This window comes from Dissoconium aciculare (assembly GCF_010015565.1).
Source record: "Dissoconium aciculare CBS 342.82 unplaced genomic scaffold K489scaffold_3, whole genome shotgun sequence".
In the NCBI taxonomy this organism is placed as follows: Eukaryota; Fungi; Ascomycota; class Dothideomycetes; order Mycosphaerellales; family Dissoconiaceae; genus Dissoconium; species Dissoconium aciculare.
In genome coordinates, this window is record NW_022984953.1 from 1,469,181 (window position 1) to 1,491,295 (window position 22,115).

Genomic DNA, 22,115 nt, shown 5'->3' on the forward strand with positions numbered 1-22,115 from the left:
CCACCAACGTGCGCCAGGCCTCGCACGGATTGGCTGGTCATTCGACGACTGATAGGGATGATGACAGCGACAAAATTCTCGAAACCACCTGGGCATCCATGGATCCGTGGATGCCACTGCCTGCCCGCTCCGAAACTCTCTCTTCTCTCTGCATCTCTCGCGCGCAATGCGGAACTGCCTGTGCGCCATCACAACAGTGCGCACCTGCACCTCGTTGCGTTTCGTCCCTTCTGAATTGTGATGCTTTTCAACACCAACCCAGATGGGTGCATGCATGACGTTGCCGTGTCTGCCAATGTCCATGTTCCTTCGGGATTCCCGTCGGTGGATGAGTGTCCTCATGTCAAATCTCCCACATCAACAAAATGGCTGGATTGGAAATTATAGATGACCTGCGACGAGCATAATCCCCGCTTGTTGAGCCAAGGTTGTTTCCCGTTATCTGCTATGGTCTGCGCACCATCGGTCCGCATCGCGCGAGAGTGCCCAGTGCATAATAAATACTTAAAGAAAAGATTTTTATGTTTGCTTCTCTAAACAATGACTGGGTGTCTGTCTGCATGAACGCGCTGCACAGCACGAATCCTCGATGGAGTACTGTTACAACTCCTTCGATGATCTCACATCGATCTCATGGGCCGAGCGATCACGCACGTGGTTTTCCGGAGACGTTTTCGAAGGTGCTGTACTTGATCGTCACGATCGCCCGCGATCAATCAACCGTGAAAAGCGAGCATGCATTGTGCTGCACATGTGTTCCTGGTCACGCAGAAGAGGAGAGCGATCATTGATTGAAAACACGATGGTTCTTTCATCCTCTGCCGATTGCACAACAGCGACCCGCTGCCTTGTTCAAACATCGCAACGCAGGGCTGTACATTTCTTCTCTGGATTTGTACGCCACAGGGAGCAGGGACATGGTTGGTTCTCTGTCCAAGAGGTTCAAACTCCAAGATTCTTGAGACATAGGTGCAGTCCGAGGCAGGGGCATGATCGAGGGGGAGCCGCGAATGTGACGTGAAAATGTTACCTCAGGCGCTGCGAAGGTTGCGTGCTGTAAAGCAACCTCAAAGATCGTTGAGTGCTTCAAATCTGCACGTGCAGCTGTATGCGCAGTCGTGGTCTGTTGCACACAGTTGTTAAAAACAAGATATGTGTGTATGCAATGCTCTGTCAATAAGCAATGTTGCCCGTATTCATGAGAACATGTGGTTTCATCGACATCCGCTGCTTTCGACCTCCTGTTCGGAACCGCAAATGCAAAGAACACCGCAATTTGCACGAAATGTCAGATCATCTCCTGATTCTTTCCCAAGGCTTGGTGTGCAAATGGCCTTGCTCGTACACGTTTATTGTTACTCGACAGCAAAATCTCCAGCCACAGTGAGATGACCCGGTGTTGAGGAATTCATTGTTGCCGCGCACGAGTTCGTCAATGGCCCCACGTCGCGTCGCGTCGCGAAATCAATGAAATCAATTTGAAGTGTCACACGCGACGCGTCGAAAACGTCCGAGCTTTCTCTGAACGACGATCCGCTTTCTCGCTTGTTACGTAGTGTAAACATTGGAAACCGTTATCACATCATCACTACACCACATTTCCGCCAAAGTCTCAGCACTTGAAACATATACATTAATTATCGCCCATATCGTTACAATGGCTCCGCAGAAGCGCAAACGTGCAGCTGGTGAGCAGCAGTCTGCGAAGGCGCAGACTGCGATCACATCATTCGCCAAAGTCAGCAAGGTTCGTGGAGACGAGGGCAGCGCCAAAAAGAGAAAGACATTGGAAGTATGTGTTGTTGCTCCGCTGGCAGTATCACCTTCAATCAAGCGGAAGCGCGAGCACCCTTGCATCTCTGAGGACAAAACGACTGCCAGCGAAATTGAACGAGCACAAACACCACCGGCGACACCTCGAGGAAAGCGCTTGCGACAGGAACATTCTACTCTATCGTCAACACCATCACGAGGCGCCTTAGCTTTATTCGATAAACTCAATCTGAATTGTCGGCTGGTAGAGAACCAAGACTCATTGCCAGAGGAGCTCGAACAACTGAAGGATTTATACACGGCATTCCTCGCGGCATTATCAATACATTATGCACACGATGGATCGACACTACCAGTGGAAGTGCGCCAACTTCTCCCGACCACCACCAGCCATTGGAAAAAGCGGAACGTCACCTTGATTGATCTGCAACGAATCCTGGCTTTAGAGGCCAGGGCAGGATCAGTATTTGTGCTCGAGGATTTCGGCAGAGCAGGTATACAGGTTGTAAGGATACAACAGCGTGCGGCTACGACGAAACGCATGACCTCTTACATCGATGAAGTGGAGCTCAGCGCAATCTTTGAGGAGACTTTGAAGAAGGAGTGGAGGCAGTTTGAATCCTCCACTGGCAAGGAGAACCGTGATGGAAAGGCATTCCTTGCTCAAATCTCTCTTGCGCCTATCAAAATCAATGAGTCAGCAAAAAATGCTGCGCCCCTGTTCAGCCGTGGGCAGCAGCGCCTCGCCGACCTCAGAGCCGGTCCCACCAGCACGCCTTTAGCAGCTGCACAAGCTACAGCAGCTGCTCATCTTGCAAATGGCACGTCATCTACCACAGTCGGCACACAAGACCGGAGCACTGCACTCCTCGACCGCATTCTCGCCAAGCAGACTCTCCTCGCCAGTCTCCCCAGCGGTCCGAGCAAAGCCATTCTCGAGCGTCGCGCCGCCCTGCATCGCGTCGAGGACGTCTCCCGAGTCCTCACGTTGCTCGCCAGCGCCAACAAGGGCGGTCGGTACAGCCTCAGTCTGTCCGCCGCAACATCGCAGCTCCAGCAGAGCCTGCGCAACCCGATCAACGCCGCCGAAGTGGAGCAGTGTCTGGGTCTCATAGCCAATGATATTGCGCCGGGATTCGTGCGGATTGTCCGGACGGCAGAGGTAAAAGGTGTGGTCGTCGCGAGGAATGCGGCGGTTGGTGTTGCGGAGCTTCGTGCGAGGGTACAGAAGGCGCTGGCCGAGGATGAGAAGGTCTAGATGTTGGGGCTTTTCACTTGGACTATGCACTTTGTTTCATTTGGAATTGATTGCGAGCGATTCATTCGCAACACTGCTCATGAGAGCGCTTCAGTTTTATGTTTATCACACGCGCCAAGGGCGTACAGTCCATCGCAGGTCGATCGGCATTATGACGCACATGCATGCATATAAGCAAGGAGGAAGACGTAATGGTTGATTGAAAAAAAAACATTTGGTACTTTTTGGAGACGGGAAGGAAATGCTATCTCAAATGCTGCCAAACCTCATCCACTCAAAATACTAAATAACGACGGCGTGTGACGAAAGGGAAGTCCTCGGACACATCTTTCCACAAGGGGAAAACTCTTTTTATCCGCAAACTGACCGTTCACCTCATGCGTTCGAAACTGAGCCTTGCACTCGTACACGAGAGTGGCGAGAGTTGTGCACGTGCCGCTCTGCTCAGATCTCCGAACACTGTTCCCACACGACACACTATCAATTCAGGACGAGTCCAAATCGACGGGCGCGATGCGCAGTCTTTGGGGAACGGCACTGTGTGTTTCTCTTTGATATGCGAGATGTTGTCTGGTGATGTCGCCAGTTTGTCGAAGGTTTCAACGTGGCTGATCGAAGCGAACACAAGCAGCATGACCAAGTGTTTGTCGAGGCAGAGCATCGATAGGATCAAGAGTGAGATCAGGACGCAGGAGATCAAGCTGACGCTTTGAGGCGAGAGTAAAGCAGAGACCACAGATCCGTTCTTCTCATCTTGTCGCTGTGATTGTATTCCCGATCCACTCGTGACTCGGTCATCGTGGGATGTAAGAATCGCTTGACCGGCTGCTGAAGTGGTTTGCCTCTCATAGCTCGATCGGCAGTCAGCAGCATTGACAACTGGCTCGTGGCTATCTTGCTGCTGGGATTGGGTCCAGGAAAGGTGCGATGTGCTCGATGAAACGCTCGTGTGGCTTGTTGCAATTTCACCAAGTTGAAGGTATGATGGCTGTATGCACGAGCCATACGAGGTTATCAACGCCCTGGATGCATGAGCACCCAAAGCGGCGACTCTCGCTGAATTAGCAGCATGAATGTGGCCTGATCCTGGACTGGAGAGCGTGTTCGTATCGACATTCTCGTTTACTACTGTCCGACTTCGCTGGAATGGCACCATGTGGTGTTGAAGGTCAGCATAAGCGTGGACGGCAGCATCAAGGGATGGTACTTGGTGTGCGCGATGCTCTAAGCCCGAAGGCTCGTACGCATTGACTGCGGGTACAGTGAATGCTTGCATGCCGGAGACTTCTTGCGTCGCAGAACGGCCGACAGTGCGCGCGCGATTCATCGTGTGATCTGGGCGTAGCGCGGGTATGTCTGACGATTTCAGTAGACCATGGGCATCGAACGTGGCGCAGACGCCTTTGTTGTGAGCCTTCTGGTCTATGGCAAAAATTCCATGTCCTTGTGTACCATGTGGCAGAGGTGGATCCATGATCTGCTGATCATTGGTTCTCATAGCCACAACAGCATCATCGTTGGGTGCGGCGGTTTGTAGTGAATTGTTCCCTAATCGAGGGCACCCGCGTGCGCTCGAGAGTTCCGCAGGTGCAGCTTGTGGTTGATGCGCGTGGAATGGGCCTATACTATCGGCGCCATTTGTGGCTTGTGTTGTCGATTGAAGTGACGCGCTTTGTAAAGCAAATTGGTTTATTTGTCGTGAATGGTGAGAGGATGAAGTCTGGGCAGCGAACTGTTGTCCACCGTCCAGTGATCCAAAGTTGAGTGTGGTCGGGTTCGTGCAAGTTGTCCATCCGTCTTCGCCGCCTGAATTGCTAGCGGGGCTGTACAGCTCGAAGTCTTCCACCATGGTGCTAGATGCACGAAGACGATGGGGTGCAAGGTTTTGCAAGGAGATGTCTGCGCTATTGTTGACAGCCTGCAGGTTCTGGTCTCCAAAGTTTGCAAAGTGAGAAGTGTGCACAAAGGCGTCGAACACAAAGTCGTCCGGCTTGACTTCAAGACCAAAGTTGTCTAGTCCGTTCATGTCGAGCAGATCTGCCATTTCAAGATCTCCGAATCCAAACAGTGAAGTCTGATCTGCGAGCATGGATGGAACTAGCTGTATGGTAGACGCCGATTTTGACTTATTGCCTCCCTGTCGTGGAGACTTGAGTACCTTGCGGCAGGATGCTACTGCCGCGGTAGCGGGGACCTCAGCATTCTGGCCATGGTGGCACTTGCGCTTGCGTTTTGCACATTTATCGCAAGCCTTGGCGATGCGTCGATTTCGGTAGTCGATCTTCTCGGCTTCGGTCATCTTTCGTCGTGTCCGTTGCTTAGGCTGCGTGCCGGCAGTGATGCTGAAAACTCCAGTCATTGCATTGAGAGAAGGAGGGCTCCTGTCGGCCGGGCCTGAGACGGAGGCGGATCGGTCTGCAACAGGCGCCTCGGGCAGCGGTGATTGGTCAAAGGAGGCCGGAGTCAGCATAGCGAACTGATCGGGGCTGTTGTAAAATGATGACATGGTTTCGGAAGAGGCCGACGTCCAGCTAACAGTGCTTGGGTCGATGGTCAGGGCGGGAGATGTTTGATATGATCCAGCAGCCCGCTCTTCGAGCAGGAAATCGATCATGGCATCGCGCATCCGATCGGCGTGGTTCGGGACATGCGGGTACTTGGCTCTCAGAGCGTCGAAAAGTTCGTCGGAGTCCTTTGCAGGGTAGAATTTGGGAGAAGAAGTCGGGTCGAAGGGTTCGCCAGGAGCGACATCCCGGTAGATGAAGTAAGAGGGCACAGTGCCCATGCTGACAGAGAGGAAGTCTTGCGGGACCGACATTGCAACGAAGCCGCCGGTTTGGATCGTTGTCACGGTTTGGGGGAAACGGAGAATCGTTCTACAGGAGGAAATCGATTCCTCTTCGTCGAAACGAGTTCTGTATTCTTGACGTTTGATTGAGGCGCAGCAGCGGGCTGATGAGCTGGCTGTGTGACTCAGATTAGGGCTGACGATGGGGAGTTGCTGGTTCGAAGTAGAGGGTTGCGAGCGGTCGATTGTAGATTTTGTTGTTCACGCTGAAGTGTTGATATCGAAATAAACGAAAGGACTGAGAGACTGAGTGAGCATCGAACGCTCTACTATCCTCTGCCAATGGGTAATGGTGAAGTTGTTGGATTGTTGGAAAGAAAAGCTCGTGGGCATTCGGACCATAAAGCACGTAAGGCCGCCCGTGTTCGCGGAGGGCCTGCGGTGACCCAAACGGGTTAGCGGACTGGAGACATTACTAGACACCGACATGCATATCCGTCAGCTTTTGTGTACAGAACACGGGACTAAAACAAATCATTCGAATGTAAATGTACCAATGGGACCCACTTGGCAATGACGATCGAAACCCTGGAGTGTATCCCTCAAAGAATTGATGCACTACAGGGCTACATCGAACGGAAGTCAGAACTGGGGGAGGTGCTCAAGAGAGCAAATATTGGCATTCAAGCTGCTTTCAGAATCAGATCCCTGCTGTATGCAATTGAATATCATATCGTGCATATATAAGCGGAGGCCTTTTATAGTCGACCATTCTTATCGTCTAGTCGTGGTTGACCACTGCCGATGGATGCTTCAGGCCGTGGTTACAGTCATGGTTCTACTCCGATATCATCTCGAAAATAGCAGGTAGTGCAGTGTACAATCTACCGTGGTGCAGCAAATGCTACATGCAGGTGCCCAGGCGTAAATACGACCACAAACACGCGAGCGGCCCCGGGGTTGTTTGGGGGAGCGGCACATGATAATGATAAGTGTATTGCGCCATATCCTCAGGTTTGCAACACACCTGAGCAGCCTGAGTAATGACATATTCTGCGGTCGCACCTGCAGAAGCTCAAAATCACGAGCAACGATTCACAGGCAATGGCGAAGAAGATGACTTCCAGTCTTGGAAGGTTTCCAAAGTTGCATGGGCAGAAGGGGCCACGCACTGCTTGCGAAATTATTGACCCAGCACGTGTCGAGATACCAAGACATGCGCGCGTGCCGTAAATCCTGCCACAATGAGAAGATGGACAATCATTATCAATACTCTTCGCGCGGTGAGTTACCTTGTCTAATAAGCAGTCTCGTCATCTCTGCTGCAAATTAAGATAGCCATGTTCAGGACGTAACTGACTTCCATACAACAGGTATCGGTCTATGTGCTGCACGATACATGAAGTCCGAAGCCGCTGTGTGAACCATGGCCAAAATGTCCATCGCAACGGATATTAATGAATAATGGTGATGGTGACGGAGCTTAGTAGAAAGCCTCGAGGGAGAGAGACGATCATTTCGCTTGTTTCTCTCATCATCCACCGAACAGTACTCATCCACAGTGTTCCTGGTACAGCGCGCCCGTACCTACGGTAGACCTGTACCTAGGTAGATACCTAGTAGTAGCTGGAGTATATGCGTCCCTTTCATTTCAAGCGCCGTGACCCAAACCTTGGAGTCCGTCCACACAAGCCAATAGCCGCCGAACTAATCTCTGCCGGGGCCAACCACTCCACCTCATCACACTCACCTTCCGAATTGCTTCCTTCGTTCATTCGTCGCATCTCGTCCACTTCACCACTAGAACATACGAATGAACGTTTGCATGCGCCGCCTTGGCCGTCATCTGTCGCCCTTAGTCGCTTGTCCAGCTGAAACACACCATGGCCACGCAGACCAATTCGCATTGGTCACCAAAATGCGGCCAGACCTGCAGGTTAAGAAAGCTTCACATGCCTCCCGCCGCCTGAACGAGCTACATTACAGTATTCACACGCTGCAGCGCCCTGCATTGGTTGACCCGTCTATGTACTTGCTCTATCTATTCTGTCCTAATAGCAGACCACCTGGACAATATAAGTTGTACATTCGCTCCCTCCTTCCGCTTCGGTGATCCTCATCTTCATCTCCTCCGAAACCCTTCGCGGCCAGACGCGGGGCATCTTCTATTTGACTTTACATTTCCTTGAGCTCTCGAGTTGCTGCGCCGTAAAGTTTCGTGCTTCATTGATCATCCTCATCCTTCAGTGCTCCTGCTCGATTGATCGTGCCGCCACACATCGCAACCATGACTTCAAATCAGCCTCAATTCTTCCCACGTAAGTACTGTTCATGATGTCGGCCTCTCCGGACCCCCAGCTGACCTTCGCTGTAGCTCCTCCTGCAACCCAAGGCATGTTTGGACCAGCCTTCGCAGCACATATACAACTGTTAACAAGTGACTCCAGAACAGCAGCAGTTCGCGCCTCCGCCGACTCAGCAACCACAGCAAACCTTCGCACCTCCACCTGGACAGAAGCCTGAACAGTTTGCGCCACCGCCTGGTCAACAGCAACAACAATTTGCACCTCCGCCCACCTTTGCGCCTCCTCCGGCATTTGCGCCTCCTCCCAGTGGTGAAAGCGCGCCGAGTGCCAGCACCTCAGGCGCGGCTGTCGTCGAAAGCAAACCGCTTCCTCTCTATCCCGGTCCTCCAGATGCACCATACCCACAAGAGAAGCAGGGCTTTCCGGAAGAGGAGGAGCTAGACGAATATGCCGAACACTATGCTCAAGCACTCGCTCGCGCACCTCCAACGCCTGGTTTTGGCGCCCCAACAAGCAGCTTCTCTGGCGCCGGTACTGTCAGCCCCGACGATGTGGGCACTTTCAATGGCGGCAGCTACCGAATCAGCCATCGCGATACCAACACCATTGTCACCATTCAACTTGCCATGGGTGCACCTTTGACCGTGCGACCAGGTCTCATGATTGCCATGTCACCGACCATTACGCTCAAAGGTAACTTCAAGTTTAGCATGAAGAAGCTCCTTGCACGTGGTGAGATGACACACAGCAACTACACTGGACCTGGCGAGCTGCTCCTGGCACCGTTCGCGCTTGGAGATATCACTACCATTCACCTCAACGGAAGCGAGACCTGGACCATTGGTCGGGACGCCTATATGGCTTCGACGTCGGGCGTCAACAAAGACTACCAATCGCAGACTCTCAGCAAGGCCATGTTCTCCGGCGAAGGCCTTTTCGTGTACAGATTGAGCGGTACTGGCCTGTGTTGGCTTCAGAGTATGGGTGCCATTCTTCGCAAGGATGTAAGTTTAAAGAGCCGTTGTAGGAGAGCCGTGCCTCTCTTGATCGCAAGCGTGCGAATACATGAATAAACGCTGATCTCATTGACTCTCCCACAGCTCCGCGAAGGCGAGAAGTACATCATCGACAATGGACATCTGGTTGCATGGAACTGCAATTACGTCATGGAGCGCGTCGCCAGCGGAGGCATCATCAGCAACATGAGTGCTGGCGAAGGTCTTGTCTGCAAATTCACAGGTAAGAGTTTGGTTTTTCCCAGCAGATTGCTGAGCTCGGCGTTTAGACCGTTATTCGCTGACATTTTACATAAGGTCCTGGTGCTGTCTACATGCAGACGAGGAATCCGGCGCAATTCTCGTTGTACATGGCTCAGCACGCAGCAGCGATTTGATTTCGTTGTGGCTTTTTATAGATTAGGCATCGTGGACGCGGTGAGCTCGAATTCTATCTCATATATATCGTTTTGTCATTTCTTGAAAATATGAGTAAATTCTTTCACAACCATCAATCACGCCGTGACGCGATGACGAGTTTCCCGTAATCTCGGGTATCCTATCTTTCGCTCGCTAATGTGAGGTAGACGCCCCCCGTCCGTTGTGTGGCTGAATTTTGAATGGCTGTTCCCACGCCGAACACGCCAGCCTCAGACCTAGCAGTCAGTATTTGATATCCAACCCAGTGTGCGCAGCGTTGTGAGGATGGTTGCTGCCTTTCGCCAGCCACTGCTGCTGAGCCACTGAACCATGAATAGGGAATGTGTCGCAGATCGATATCACCAAATGTACCGCAAACATTCGGTGCCGCAGTTCCATCATCCTCGACGGGCGGCCATCCGTCTCGTACTGTCATCCGACCTCCATTGCCATTGCGTGGTGAGCAATCATTGAGCTCGCGAACTCTATGTCGTCTTTGTCCGTAACGGGGTTTCTTTGTCCCTAATATAGCTCACTGCTCGAAAGGGCTTGATCCAACGACGATGCAATGATTTCACGAACCAATATTCATTGCCGCCGGATCTCATGGTATCAGGCACAGATGGCTCAGATTGATGCAGCTGCCTGGACAAGTCCGGCGGCTTTGAATGCGGTCGGGCTGGTGACCTCGATCGACACGGGAAACTGCCATTCCATATACTTGGCCCAGCCTGACAAGATTCATCATCAGTATGTGCATTCTATATAGCAACTACGCGGTATGCCACTCCCAACCACTTACCCCAGTATGCGCACTTCCTGCCAAAGTATTTGCCGAGATAGGGTACCAGGACCATGGTGAGCATAAGCTCTAATTGCTGTAGACTTTCACGCCATTCGCGCTCCGCGTCTGATTCGCCCTCATCGCTGGGTGATGTCGGTGTGCTAGAGCCGGCGGATGATGATGGTAGTGAGTCGATCTCGTCCGCTTCGTCGTCGTCCGGGTTGTGCGGTGGGATGTACGCATATGATGACGATGGTTCGGACATGATTGTGTGAGGTAAGGCGTGGTTTCGGCGAGCGGTCTAGGTTGTTTCAATGGTCTTTCCAGAAGGGCTTCGTTATAATTCCGGGCAATGTCGATTCTACCAGCTTCGTTCAACTTATGTCCCTCTCTCGTGTCGTGATGCTGGCGTAAACGTCCATCGAATGAACTTGGAAAGCTCCGATCCAGGTGACGAAGCTTAGCTAAGCCACACGTCAAACTCCAGACTTTCGGGAGTGGCCGTTCAATCAGTGTATCGGTGCGTCACATTCGAAATTCCCCCATGCGCGTGTGCTCGGGCATGACTCAGAGGGGCAAGCACATCAACGCCGCCACTATTCCCCCGGACAATCTATTGGTTGACCTCCACAGACGCCTGATTCTCTTGAACCGAAACGTTCGAGAATAATAACGACACCGCAATTATGGCAGACAAACCACGCAAATCAGTCGCCTTTGCCGACGGCGGAGACGATGTCGATGCCACCGAAGTCGCCAATGGCGAGAAGGACACCACCGAGGCACAGGGCGAGACTGGCGCTACCGGCGACAAGGAGGTCGACGAAGTCACAGCCATGTTCGAGGGACTTGCTAAGAAAAAGAAGAAGAAGTCGGTGAAGAAGGAGGGTGATGAGGAAGAGGCTGTGGCCGACGACGGAGAGGTCGACCTCTCAGCCCTCAAAAAGAAGAAGAAGAAGAAGGCGAAGACCACAGAGGATGATTTCGAGAAGCAGCTTGCAGAGGCCGGTGTTGCGGACGACAAGGATGGCGAGGAAGGCAAAGACGAAGAGGAGGCGGTGACGGGCGTGCAAGACGGCGATGTTCACGGCGGCACCGGCATCTGGGCACATGATGAGGTTAAGAACTACAATTATGAGAGCCTACTGTCCCGATTCTTCCTGCTTCTTCACGATTCACATCCTGATCTGGCCAGCTCAGGAGGCAAGAGCTACAAGATCCCTCCTCCGCAATGCCTGCGTGAAGGAAACAAGAAGACCATCTTTGCGAACATTGCCGACATTTGCAAGAGGATGAAGCGGACGGACGAGCACGTCACTTCCTTCTTGTTCGCCGAATTGGGTACCAGCGGTTCCGTCGACGGAAGCAGACGACTGGTCATCAAGGGTCGTTTCCAACAGAAGCAGATCGAAAACGTGTTGAGACGATACATTGGTGAGTTTTCTACCGACTTGTTCCCTGGCTGCAATGGTGATCTCAACCGTACAATTGCTAATCATTTGTTATTTACAGTCGAATATGTCACATGCAAAACTTGCCGTTCTCCCGACACCGAGCTCAACAAGGGAGAAAACCGTCTTTACTTCGTCACCTGCAACTCATGCGGTTCTCGTCGTTCGGTCACAGCGATCAAGACTGGTTTCTCTGCCCAAGTTGGCAAGCGTAAAAGAATCCAGGGTTAAAGGACCGTTGCTTCCTTCTGCGACTTGCTTGGTGCGAGCCATGATCGTGACCTCTTTTCGGGTTTTTAGTTGGCTGTCGAAGAAACTCATCCAGAAGCAGTCCGGCGTTAAGGGCGCTCGCGGGGACCGATCGAGTCAAAGGAACACTGGAACAAATCATTTACACGAATCGAAATATGAAAACATTCCTGCCTATGTTCGTTTCGGATGTAATGATGCCCAAACTACCCCAACCCTATATCAACCCTAACACGAATAAAGGCAAAATGGCATGAACCGATAGTGCGGATGCATACGTGATATTATTGTTATCGAGACATAGTTGAACGACTTTGCTTGAACTTGCATATTTGGCAATATCGGAGATCATGAGAGTCGTTCACCACAGAAAGCAGATCGAAAATGTTCTGAACGATGAGTCTGGATAACCTGGCAAATTTGTGTCAGTGCACCGTTGACATGTGCATTCCACAGCAGGCGCTTCTCCAGTAGATCGAACGACATGACCGTTTTTGCGGGGTCGCGTGCAGTCTCGCCACCGCTCACCGCGTGTGTGCACAACGTAAAATAGATGTTGTGAGTTGCTTTGTCTGGGACGATGAGTTATTCCGAGTGTGTTCTATTTGTCCGACGCATCGTCCCGAAAGACCGGAATTGCAAGGGCCATGCCGCAGGAGCAGCATTTAGAGAAAAAGCCATCTGCATAATCCCGACCGCAGGTTGAGGCTAGCCTTGTGGCTCTATCCGAATCGAACAATAAATATTTCCCTTGTAGATCACGACTTTCGCTATTATTACAGCATACGCACCTCTTCTGTTTCCTTCATGGAATCACGACCTCTCGACAAATGGATTCTGGTCACGGGAGCTAATGATGGCGGACTGGGCGAGGCCACCTCTGTTGCATTCCTCGCGCGCGGCTTCAATGTCATTGCAGCGTCCTTTGACGACGAGCCCCTGTCTTTTACGAAGCCACTGAAGGGCAGCACTGATGGCTTCCTGGTTCGTCTGGGACTTGACACCACGTCGGCACGATCGATTGAGGCTGCCGTTGAGCACGTCCAACAACTCACAGAAGGCAAATTGGACATCTTAATAAGTATGTGGGAATGTCCGACGAATCTGCATCTCTTCCAAAATCAGATCGACGTTGGCAATTGCGATTTCACTCGGTTGGGGGTACTAATGATGGTATCTCAGATCTTGCCGGATGTGGATACTATATGCCTCTGATCGATGCGCATATCAAAGATGCAAGAAACCAATTCGACGTCAACGTCTGGGGCACTCTGGCCATCACACAAGCCTTGTTTCCCATGCTGCGAGCCGCAAAGGGAATCATCATCAACCATATCACCATCGCAGGCGTTAGCGGCCTGACCGATCCGGTAAGCACGACGGTCCTGAACAAATGTCGACTTGACGATCACAGAGAATTTCGTTAACCTGAGATTACAGTTCACGGGGATCTACGCCAGCTCACAAGCAGCACTTCGCAGCCTGAGCGACACAATGCGCCTTGAGTTGGCTCCTTTTGAGATCAAGGTGAGAACAACTTAACGGCTTCGGTAGCGATCCGCATAAACTAAATAATTCGGTTCTCTGAAAGGTGATAACTCTAATTACCGGCCCTGCAAAAGCCAAACCCGCCCGGCGAACGACGGAAGACATGCGCTTTGGCTTATCAGAGGCCTCTCCTTACCGCTACATCGAAGACGACGCAGTGGAATCCATGCTTAGCCTAATCTCGGCCGAGTCAGACCATCAATGGTTCCAGGTAGCAGAGGACATGGTGCGCGACCTGTACAAGGAGCCAACGCCGGCGTACATCATCAATGGTTACATCACGTTGCTGCTGTGGTGGATAGGCTGGCTGCTACCGGCCTGGCTGACGGACTGGGTGACGCTACAACGGAGTGGCCTGTTGCGGCTCAAGGGACCCGCGCGCTCGGATCCGGGTAGGATAGAGAATAAAAAGATGATTTGAAAAGTTCACTCGACGAAAAATCATGCGCGGGAGAACAACGACGGGAATGAACGTGATGCGGAGTGCAGATGGCAGTGTGTCTTTTTTTTTGTTGTTCTTGGGGAATCACGTTATTGTGGATTGCATTCCTTGGAAGCGCGCCGTGTGGGTGCTGTCTTTGACATCTAATCTAATGGGGGCTTCGAAGAGCCCGGTACATGAACCTCAAGGATTGGATCTGTGAGGGGGAAAAGTAACCAATGATGAATTCAGACCTTCCCAAAAACGCCGTCGTCTATCAAAATGCAGAGTGTAACCGAAGTCGATGGAGATACACACTATGATGCATGTCCATGACCCATCTTCGCAGGGCAACTCTCATGGCTTGGTTTGAGCGTTCCATGAATCGAAAAAGTCCATGACCCGATCAGTGAAGTCCAGAATCGGTGTCCGGCAGCTGTGGGCCGGCTGATTGAGCGCATCGTAATTGTGGCCTGTGATGCTAGGCCAGCAGTGTCCAGTGCGGGTGACCTTGTAGTGCAAGATGATGTTGTTGAGGTCGGCACCTGATTTGCGATCGCATGTAATTGACGTCGCCGTGTATCCACCCAGGTCTGAGGAGTTATGCGTCCGGGCGCTGGCGCCGCAGGTGCGTTTACCCCACCAGCTGACCCATTCGTCAATGTCTGGAAGTTCACCGCCGTTGCCAGGTCCGCCTGTGTAGGGGATTATCTTGTCAATGGTTCCGTGTGCCTCGAGAACGGCTCGCTTCTTAGTACAGCTGCCAAGGCTGTTGTCGGTATAGAGCGCAGGCGCGGCCATGGCAAAGGCGGCAAATGGATCCCCTTCATCAGAGCAGGCCAAGGTATCAACGAAGCCACCTCCGTTGCTCTTGCCGGAAGCGTAGATCCGGTTGGGGTCGATGCAGTAATGCGATTGGATCTTAGCTAGCAGGTCAGTGACGAACTGCAGGTCGTTGACACTGTCGTTGGTGTAGCTTGCTCCCTGCCAGGAGACTTCATAGCCTTGAGGATACACGACGACATAATTTCGGCCGCGAGTATTCAGGTAGTACTGTGAGTTCTCGTATTGCTCCCGTGGAGTGGCACCGCGTCCGTGAAAGTCGAAGATCAGAGGCCACTGCGTGCTGGTCTTGTGATCATATCCAGGTGGGACATACACGCCATAGTATCGAGGAATGCCAGAAGATGTGATGTGATGAGTCGCATTCGCGTCGTCAAATCCTGGCGCATGAAAGTATTCGCAAGGACCCGTAGGTTGCGGTGCAGCAGCCGCGTTGGCTTCTCCTTCGATATCAGGTTGAGCGGCCTTCTGTCGCGCCCCAAGCTGGGCGGCTGTGGAAGAGCCAGCGGCCAGAAGGAGCCATGCTGCCATTGTGATGGATCGCATGATCGTCATGCTAGCGATTGAATTCAATTGGTTCTGCAGGCGTTGTATATGAGCTTGTCGCAACAGGTCGGCTTCGAGGCCTCTTCGGCGACTCCCCTGGATATATATGTAGTTGTAGTTGCGGATGTAGATGTGGATATCAGTAGAGACGAAGCGACAGTGTTCGTCGTCTGTGCCTTGATCTCCAGCTGTCCTCGATGATAAATCTTCTATAAATACAACAACCGATTCCTTCTGGAAAGGAATGAGGTCAGCATGAATATAGCGGGCAGCCTGTGCACGCACGCGGAGGAAGATGATGAGAACGATGCGAGTGCCCAGGTGGCAGCGGCGATTAGTACTGTCTGTTGCCCTATTGCCCTAGGTAAGTGTTCTTGATTGACCCTTCTAAGTTAGAGGCGGTAGTGGTGCTAGTCATCGGTGTTGCTAGTGCTGATGGTAGGATGAATTCCAAGGTTGGAACGGATCATATGGCGATGGCCGAGGAGCGAAGCCGGGTTCCGATGGTGCTGTGGGTGCCACAGGTTGGGCTACATTAGGATCTAGATAGCGATCAAATGTGTGCTATAGGCCTGTATATGATCACTGTACATGATCGGACAACTCTCGTGAACGGAGAGTACCTAGGGACGTCCCACAGTCCCATACCGCATCAAACACAGAATCACCCCATTGTATCAACCACCACACGCTAAAATTATACCACACAGTACATGTATGCCAGGTACCTCTTACTTCCTCTTCCAAAGAGACCCCTGAGGCGGGTTTTCCGCCCGCACTCACACACGGGTCAAATCCAGGAACAGCCCTCATCAGCCCCCGACATGCTCATCCACACCACTTCCACCACCACCTCTTCCACCACCACCATCACCACCATTCGCGCCGGGACTACGACCACACACGCACACACATACAAATCGTAGACAAGCCAAGTGCATGTTGGCGATACATTTCACTGTCACACACGCACCCGTGCGACAGTCACACGAATCCCACCATGCTGACAACATGCTCAGACGCTGCGCGACAGATCGACGCAAAAAGAGCGAACGGTTGTGGAAATTCTAGCGCAACGGGAGAGGAGGAGGGGGGAAAAGGAATGTGAATAGGCTGAGTTCCGGACCAGCAAGACACGACATGGTGCGGCGGTCGGTGCAAATTCCTGTACCAGTGCTGCTGACGCTGCTACGAAGACAATGATCTTACAGTACTTCCCATGTGAGAATGAGAGACAAGGGCGGTCATGCGGCAGGCTCGCACATTCATCGGTGTAGATGAGCCAGCCACCTGGGCAGCCGCCGACCATTGATGATCCATCGGCTGATCTTGGCCAAGCCCATCGTTCCCGCATGCGCCCACGGGTTTCGTTAGTCGGAGCTTGGTATGAAACAGAAGCTTTTCGTTAGTGCCTCACGTATGCATCGTGCCTGGTCCGACTATACTCCCATCATCAGATAGTATCGTTAGTGTAACCATTGCTTCTAGTCGTCTTGATATCGCGCATGCTGGTGTTACTGTGAGATCGCCAAAGCAAGGTTGTCGTCACACAGTCAACGGGCTCAAAGTTGTGCGCCTGTCACGTTGCTGACTGCAATATAGTCCTTGAATGAAACGAGGAGATGGTTGTCATCGATGATACTGTAGGTGGTTGGTTGCGAGCCTCGCAGGCAAGGCGCATACTGAATATCTGCAGCTGTGTGCGGAACACGACTCAGAGTCTGCCTTGGCTTATCATTTCAGTGCTGCATGTGCGGACCCGGTACAATTCATGAAGTCGTGATGACGAAGATAATGATGTGGTTCTGTTAAAACATAATCGTGAGATCAAATCGTCCGCTCGGAGAAACACCCGCAAGATGCCATGCTACGGTGGTACGTGTGTTCGTACACAGACAAGTCGGCGGACAAGGCGACGGCGCGATCGCAGTCCAACATGAGTCCGACGATCAAGCACGCGTTGGGATTCCAGAATGTTGAGACCGGTGGTCGAAGCTGTGATGATGACGACGTTGAGGAGAAGATGAGCTGAGACCGCAGACCGGACTTGTGCGCTCGAGAACAACCCAAGTGTGTCACACGATGCACGACAGGGTTCCACAGACTCACCCACCTGCCGTTGTTTCTAACGTTTCGACGATACCAAACAATTGTGTGACTTTCCAAGGTTTTACATGTCTCCGGTGAATGTCACCCATCTCGCTCGAGTGATGAGAACCTTGTTCCAGTTTGCGATCTGTACTAATCTCATGATTAATCCCTCTCAACTCACGCTACTGTGGGTCATCTAGTTTCCGCTAAGGTGAGAAGTGCGCATGTGTTCGGTGGGACCGAGATTCACAAGCTCGTATCGAATGCGACACGCGTACAATCCAGCGCTCTCCCTACATGCTGATGGATGGTGCAGACAGTCCACAACAAGGGCACTGAAGGGATAATGGTGTCCGAGGGGTCAGACGTGGGCGGCCGCTTTGGTGTGCACATGATCGATTCTCATCGTCGGCCAGTCCGCCACCGACCTTCCGAAAGAGCTTCGTCGATTAAGAAAACGTGGGCGGTTGTATTCAACGCCCCAGGGGTTGTTGCAGGATTCTCGTCTGAGAACGCCGTCATCCTTCCAAGCTCGAGCCTTTCAGGGCATCTTGAAAGACCACCACTAACCTCCTGCAGGTTGCAGGTACATTTCAGTCCACGTTTCTGAAAAGCCGCAACAACAGCCGAGGCCGCGCGGCGGCGGATCGCATTCATTACCATCGTGCGGATTGCTGTAGCTGACGCCCATAATATTGCTGAAATGCGAGCTATCGTGGCCATCATTTTGGGGCTCACGATGTTGTTTCCGACGATGTTCCTTCGCCAGTCCGGCAGGTGAAATTCCAGGCGCGAGGTGATGCGTTAGCACAGTCAGCAAAGGAACCTTCCAAGGTTGGCATGGATCTCATCAGAGATCAACTTTGATTGATTATTATTCTGGGTGGTGCTCAAGTGCTCGACTGTGTACGCCAGTTGATGTTGTGGGGAACGTGCGATATCTCTACCTACTACATGCTGGCGATGTTGGACATGCGCGAATGCTACCCAGGTGTGCTCTATCACACAATTTAAATACAGCTGCGTGATTGAGATCTCCCGTACAGCACAAAATTGTCAATCGCATAAAGTTTTGTGTTTGACGTTGCTCGGCGACTGTTGAGCCTAACAAGTAAGGATTTGTATGATGATTTCGATCAAGAAAAAATGACGCCATGCTGCAGGCGCCCTCGCTTGACACCATTGGAATCGAATCCCACCTCGAAGCTCCTCACGAATTCATCCGATTTCATCTTTCTAAAGAGCATTGCATCTGATCTACAGTAAATGATCGGAGCAAAACGGCCATTGAACAACTCCACGCATCCAACCAGTAGACCGTTGTAGGTAATCTGGTGCTGACGAATCCTCCGATCCACACACTTTACCACTGTCGTCCTAGGCATTGATTCGAGCTATCAAAGTACCAAAATATCATGTCTGCCGTCCGTCATTCCATCAGTGCGCTGCGCGCCGCTCGCCACGTTAGTCGACTGTCCGACACTGCCCGCCCGAGCAGCTTCATCGCTCGACAAGCTTCGTCACCCATCTTCCGCCGTTTTCTCGCGACCGAGCAGCCGCGTCTGCGACTGGGATCCGTGGCGCCCAACTTTCAGGCCAAGACGACCCATGGCGACATTGACTTTCATCAATGGCTCGGAGGCTCGTGGGCAGTGCTGTTCTCCCACCCTGCCGACTTCACTCCGGTCTGCACCACCGAGCTGGGTGCGTTTGCCAAGTTGAAAGATGAGTTTGAGAAGAGACAAGTTAAGATGATTGGTCTGGTATGTGACCCTTGCGCCTCCCTGAGGAGGCCACACATGCCTCTGAGGATGCAGATGAAGGCTGACAATGGCTTTTATTCGCTACCGTAGAGCGCAAATGGTCTGGAGAGTCATGAGCGATGGATCGCCGACATCAACGAGCTCTCCCAAACTGACCTCCAATTCCCCATCATTGCCGATGCGGACCGCAAGGTCGCCTTCTTGTACGACATGGTCGACCAGCAGGACCTGCAGAACATTGATGAGAAGGGTATTGCCTTCACCATTCGCTCCGTCTTCATCATCGATCCCGCCAAGAAGATTCGCTTGACAATGATGTACCCAGCTTCCACCGGCCGCAACACTTCCGAAGTTTTGCGCGTGATTGACAGTTTGCAGACGGGCGACAAGAAGGGCGTCACCACCCCGATCGATTGGCAAGTGGGCGATGATGTTATTGTGCCGCCTACCGTGAGCACCGAGGACGCGAAGAAGAAGTTCGGTCAGGTGCGCGAGGTGAAGCCATATTTGCGATTCACCCAGATCTAGATGGCCGATATGTCATGATGCGCCTGTTCTGCGAGTTGTGTTGTGCATACACAGACACATGCGCACAAACTGGTTCCGATCCCGACCGCAAAATTTGTAAGGTGGCGAGGCTGTGATCAGGGGAACTCCGAATTACCGTCCTCGATCGAAGGATGTGCTATCAAGTTGTGTGAAGAGGCCGAGGAAGGTTCCGCGCTATGATCTGCAGCTGTAGTGGGCCTCAACACTAGTTTTTCAAGTCGACGGTTATCGCTGCGGTATGTTAGCATCTCCACACTGTGCGCGTTCAGCAGGACGATTTGTGAAACCTACCGGTTGAGCATTCGAGAGTTGACTTTCGCGTCGCCTCTCAATACCTGTGCGAATCCATTTGCCCATCGCAGCCCGACATGATTGCCAATGTATCCGATTCTTCCTATTAGCCAGGCGACCTGGGCTGCTCCCATTGAGTTATTATCATCGGGCGCGTGGGTTTGATCCACCTGCAGGCAGCCGTCCCATGCATCATATCCTACACGCTCCAACGCACAGACACTGGCGAAGAATAGAGGCCAGATGGATGCGTACGCAGTGATCAAAACACACTGTGAGTTGAGCCCCGGCGCCGCATGGCCAAGCTGACTAGGTATGCCACCACAGATCTCGTCAGTCATCTGTCGGCGTACGGCACGGAAATTCGTGACCCTCATCCGCAATGCTTCGCCACCCATTCCATTCATTTTGCAAAGGTCTTCCTGCGTCCGGGTGAGCATGATCCGAAGGATGCGATACGTGTTCCAGACTCCAGCAGCGGGAAGGCTATTGTATGCATGGACTGTGCCATTCCACACGTGTGGAGACTCGGGCACCGCAAGATCATTGAATCGCCATGCTTCGCCGTAAGACATGGTGCTCATTGACCACTGAATCATGCGCATCTGTATGTCTGCAGCTTCGTGCAGAGCGGTCTCGTTGGAGATGGTTTGTGATCGGATTTGGAAAAGGAGCGTGGCGAAATCGAAGCTAATCACTGCCAAACGATCCGGTGGTGCGATTGCCTGTCCGGAAAGCGAGCTCTGCTTTTGTAGCTCGGTCTCCCACTCCAGAATGAACGCTGGAGGCTCTTGCTGGTCCCAGATGCAACTAATCAGCACCTGCGTGCGTATCTCACGATATAGCATCCTGCCCACACTCGATTTGAATTGGGCTTTGCCGCGCAGATGCAGCAACTGCGTTGCGCCGCTTATGTGAGCCTTCCAGGATCGGACCGAGTCCATGCTGTCGCAAACAAGGTTTTCGTAATATCCCAGCATTGCCACAGAGATGAGCGTGGAGTCAAGCCGACACATCTTTGGATCGCGCAAAGCCGTGTTGAGCAGACCGATCGCTTGCCCGTACACAGATCTCGCATACTCTCGACCCATCACGACACCTCTGACATTGTGCAAGGCCGCCATGCCGCAGGCTCGCATGGAAACGTCAAGCAGGGGATCCTTCATGATGGTCATGTCAGCATCGCGCAAGAAAGTCCAGTGTCCGCTCGATGCCGTGAATTGATCGAAGAAATAGTTGACGGCCAATTCGTCGACCCCTGATGGGACCGGCGCAGGAGGTCGTAGCCATGAAGACGGACCGGCAGCACTGGGCGCTCGGGTCCTTTGTAAAGCCTGGGTCGGGATAGCCTGTGTTGTTAGAGCCAGGCTGGGCGTTTCGGCCTTGATCTCGGCTTTGAAAGATTGTTCACCAGGGAGTTGGTTGTTCGGCAGTGTTGTTGATGTATGTCCGCTCTCTGGAGCCGCGTTTGGCTTTGTCGATGAGGGGCTCCTTCGTCTCGTCCGATTTGCCTTACGTCGAACAGCCTCGCTCTCATCCTGAATTTGGAGCTGAGTGGTGTCGCGATAGCCCGCACAAACCTTGCGTAATTTCACACATCTGGTGCAGGCAGGCAATTCTAGGCCGCAGCGCTTCTTGGCTTTGCGACAGTTTTCACATCCTGCACTGGGCTTCCCACGGTACACCATTTGCTCCGGCCTTAATAGCAGTAGACTGCTTGATGACCCTAGCGAGGTAGGAGTGGAAGAGGATCTCTATGATCGGTGAGTATCAGAATGGGCGATTGCAGTTGTCAATGTAAATGTCCAGGTCGCTAGTCCCGCGGCGTTTGCTTAACCTCTAGACTTCGAAGCTTGAGTGGGAAGCAACGAGATCGAGCGCAAGACATGTAGAATGGATATTGAGGTGATTCTCAACGGAGGTAGGCAGAGAGCTCAAAGGTTGTGGCAAGGTTGAATCGAGGGCATGCGCAGAAGTTTCTACAAGAACTTGTCCATAGACACGGACGCGGTCTCACGTTTTCCATCGATCACAGATGT

At 52.4% G+C, this 22,115-nt stretch overlaps 9 protein-coding genes across 9 annotated transcripts; 5 read left to right on the plus strand and 4 right to left on the minus strand.

Moving 5' to 3' along the window:
- Positions 1 to 1,657: 1,657 nt before the first annotated feature.
- Positions 1,658 to 2,770, plus strand: K489DRAFT_300529 (uncharacterized protein; the record flags this gene model as incomplete). Its single annotated transcript, XM_033600405.1, has 1 exon — positions 1,658 to 2,770. A coding segment is annotated over one exon (1,113 nt), but the record flags the coding sequence as incomplete, so codon positions are not given.
- A 394-nt stretch (positions 2,771 to 3,164) lies between these two features.
- K489DRAFT_155160 (uncharacterized protein) lies at positions 3,165 to 5,964 on the minus strand. Its single transcript, XM_033599250.1, has 2 exons — positions 3,501 to 5,964; positions 3,165 to 3,420 (listed from the first exon to the last, which is right to left on the minus strand). The coding sequence occupies exons 1-2, from the start codon at positions 5,847 to 5,849 to the stop codon at positions 3,298 to 3,300; spliced, it is 2,472 nt and encodes an 823-aa protein (XP_033462368.1). The 5' UTR covers positions 5,850 to 5,964; the 3' UTR covers positions 3,165 to 3,297.
- A 1,768-nt stretch (positions 5,965 to 7,732) lies between these two features.
- Positions 7,733 to 9,566, plus strand: K489DRAFT_377884 (DUF124-domain-containing protein). The gene is made up of 5 exons (XM_033604268.1): positions 7,733 to 8,137; positions 8,194 to 8,211; positions 8,267 to 9,129; positions 9,226 to 9,364; positions 9,439 to 9,566. The coding sequence occupies exons 1-5, from the start codon at positions 8,107 to 8,109 to the stop codon at positions 9,516 to 9,518; spliced, it is 1,131 nt and encodes a 376-aa protein (XP_033462369.1). The 5' UTR covers positions 7,733 to 8,106; the 3' UTR covers positions 9,519 to 9,566.
- A 601-nt stretch (positions 9,567 to 10,167) lies between these two features.
- Positions 10,168 to 10,589, minus strand: K489DRAFT_315279 (uncharacterized protein; the record flags this gene model as incomplete). Its single annotated transcript, XM_033601075.1, has 2 exons — positions 10,168 to 10,271; positions 10,343 to 10,589. 2 exons carry the CDS (start codon positions 10,587 to 10,589, stop codon positions 10,168 to 10,170), a joined length of 351 nt encoding a protein of 116 aa, XP_033462370.1.
- A 421-nt stretch (positions 10,590 to 11,010) lies between these two features.
- On the plus strand, positions 11,011 to 12,006 carry K489DRAFT_408010 (uncharacterized protein; the record flags this gene model as incomplete). The annotated part of the gene is made up of 2 exons (XM_033607422.1): positions 11,011 to 11,758; positions 11,837 to 12,006. The coding sequence occupies 2 exons, from the start codon at positions 11,011 to 11,013 to the stop codon at positions 12,004 to 12,006; spliced, it is 918 nt and encodes a 305-aa protein (XP_033462371.1).
- A 616-nt stretch (positions 12,007 to 12,622) lies between these two features.
- K489DRAFT_377888 (NAD(P)-binding protein) lies at positions 12,623 to 14,324 on the plus strand. Its single transcript, XM_033604269.1, has 4 exons — positions 12,623 to 13,105; positions 13,207 to 13,394; positions 13,465 to 13,551; positions 13,616 to 14,324. The coding sequence occupies exons 1-4, from the start codon at positions 12,832 to 12,834 to the stop codon at positions 13,991 to 13,993; spliced, it is 927 nt and encodes a 308-aa protein (XP_033462372.1). The 5' UTR covers positions 12,623 to 12,831; the 3' UTR covers positions 13,994 to 14,324.
- A 26-nt stretch (positions 14,325 to 14,350) lies between these two features.
- On the minus strand, positions 14,351 to 15,367 carry K489DRAFT_368512 (carbohydrate esterase family 1 protein; the record flags this gene model as incomplete). The annotated part of the gene is made up of 1 exon (XM_033602957.1): positions 14,351 to 15,367. The coding sequence occupies one exon, from the start codon at positions 15,365 to 15,367 to the stop codon at positions 14,351 to 14,353; it is 1,017 nt and encodes a 338-aa protein (XP_033462373.1).
- A 3,521-nt stretch (positions 15,368 to 18,888) lies between these two features.
- K489DRAFT_315005 (AhpC/TSA family thioredoxin peroxidase) lies at positions 18,889 to 19,764 on the plus strand (the record flags this gene model as incomplete). Its single annotated transcript, XM_033601063.1, has 2 exons — positions 18,889 to 19,236; positions 19,327 to 19,764. 2 exons carry the CDS (start codon positions 18,889 to 18,891, stop codon positions 19,762 to 19,764), a joined length of 786 nt encoding a protein of 261 aa, XP_033462374.1.
- Positions 19,700 to 21,935, minus strand: K489DRAFT_155407 (uncharacterized protein). Its single transcript, XM_033599251.1, has one exon. It carries the CDS (start codon positions 21,762 to 21,764, stop codon positions 20,073 to 20,075), a length of 1,692 nt encoding a protein of 563 aa, XP_033462375.1. The 5' UTR covers positions 21,765 to 21,935; the 3' UTR covers positions 19,700 to 20,072.
- Between the last annotated feature and the right edge of the window lie 180 nt (positions 21,936 to 22,115).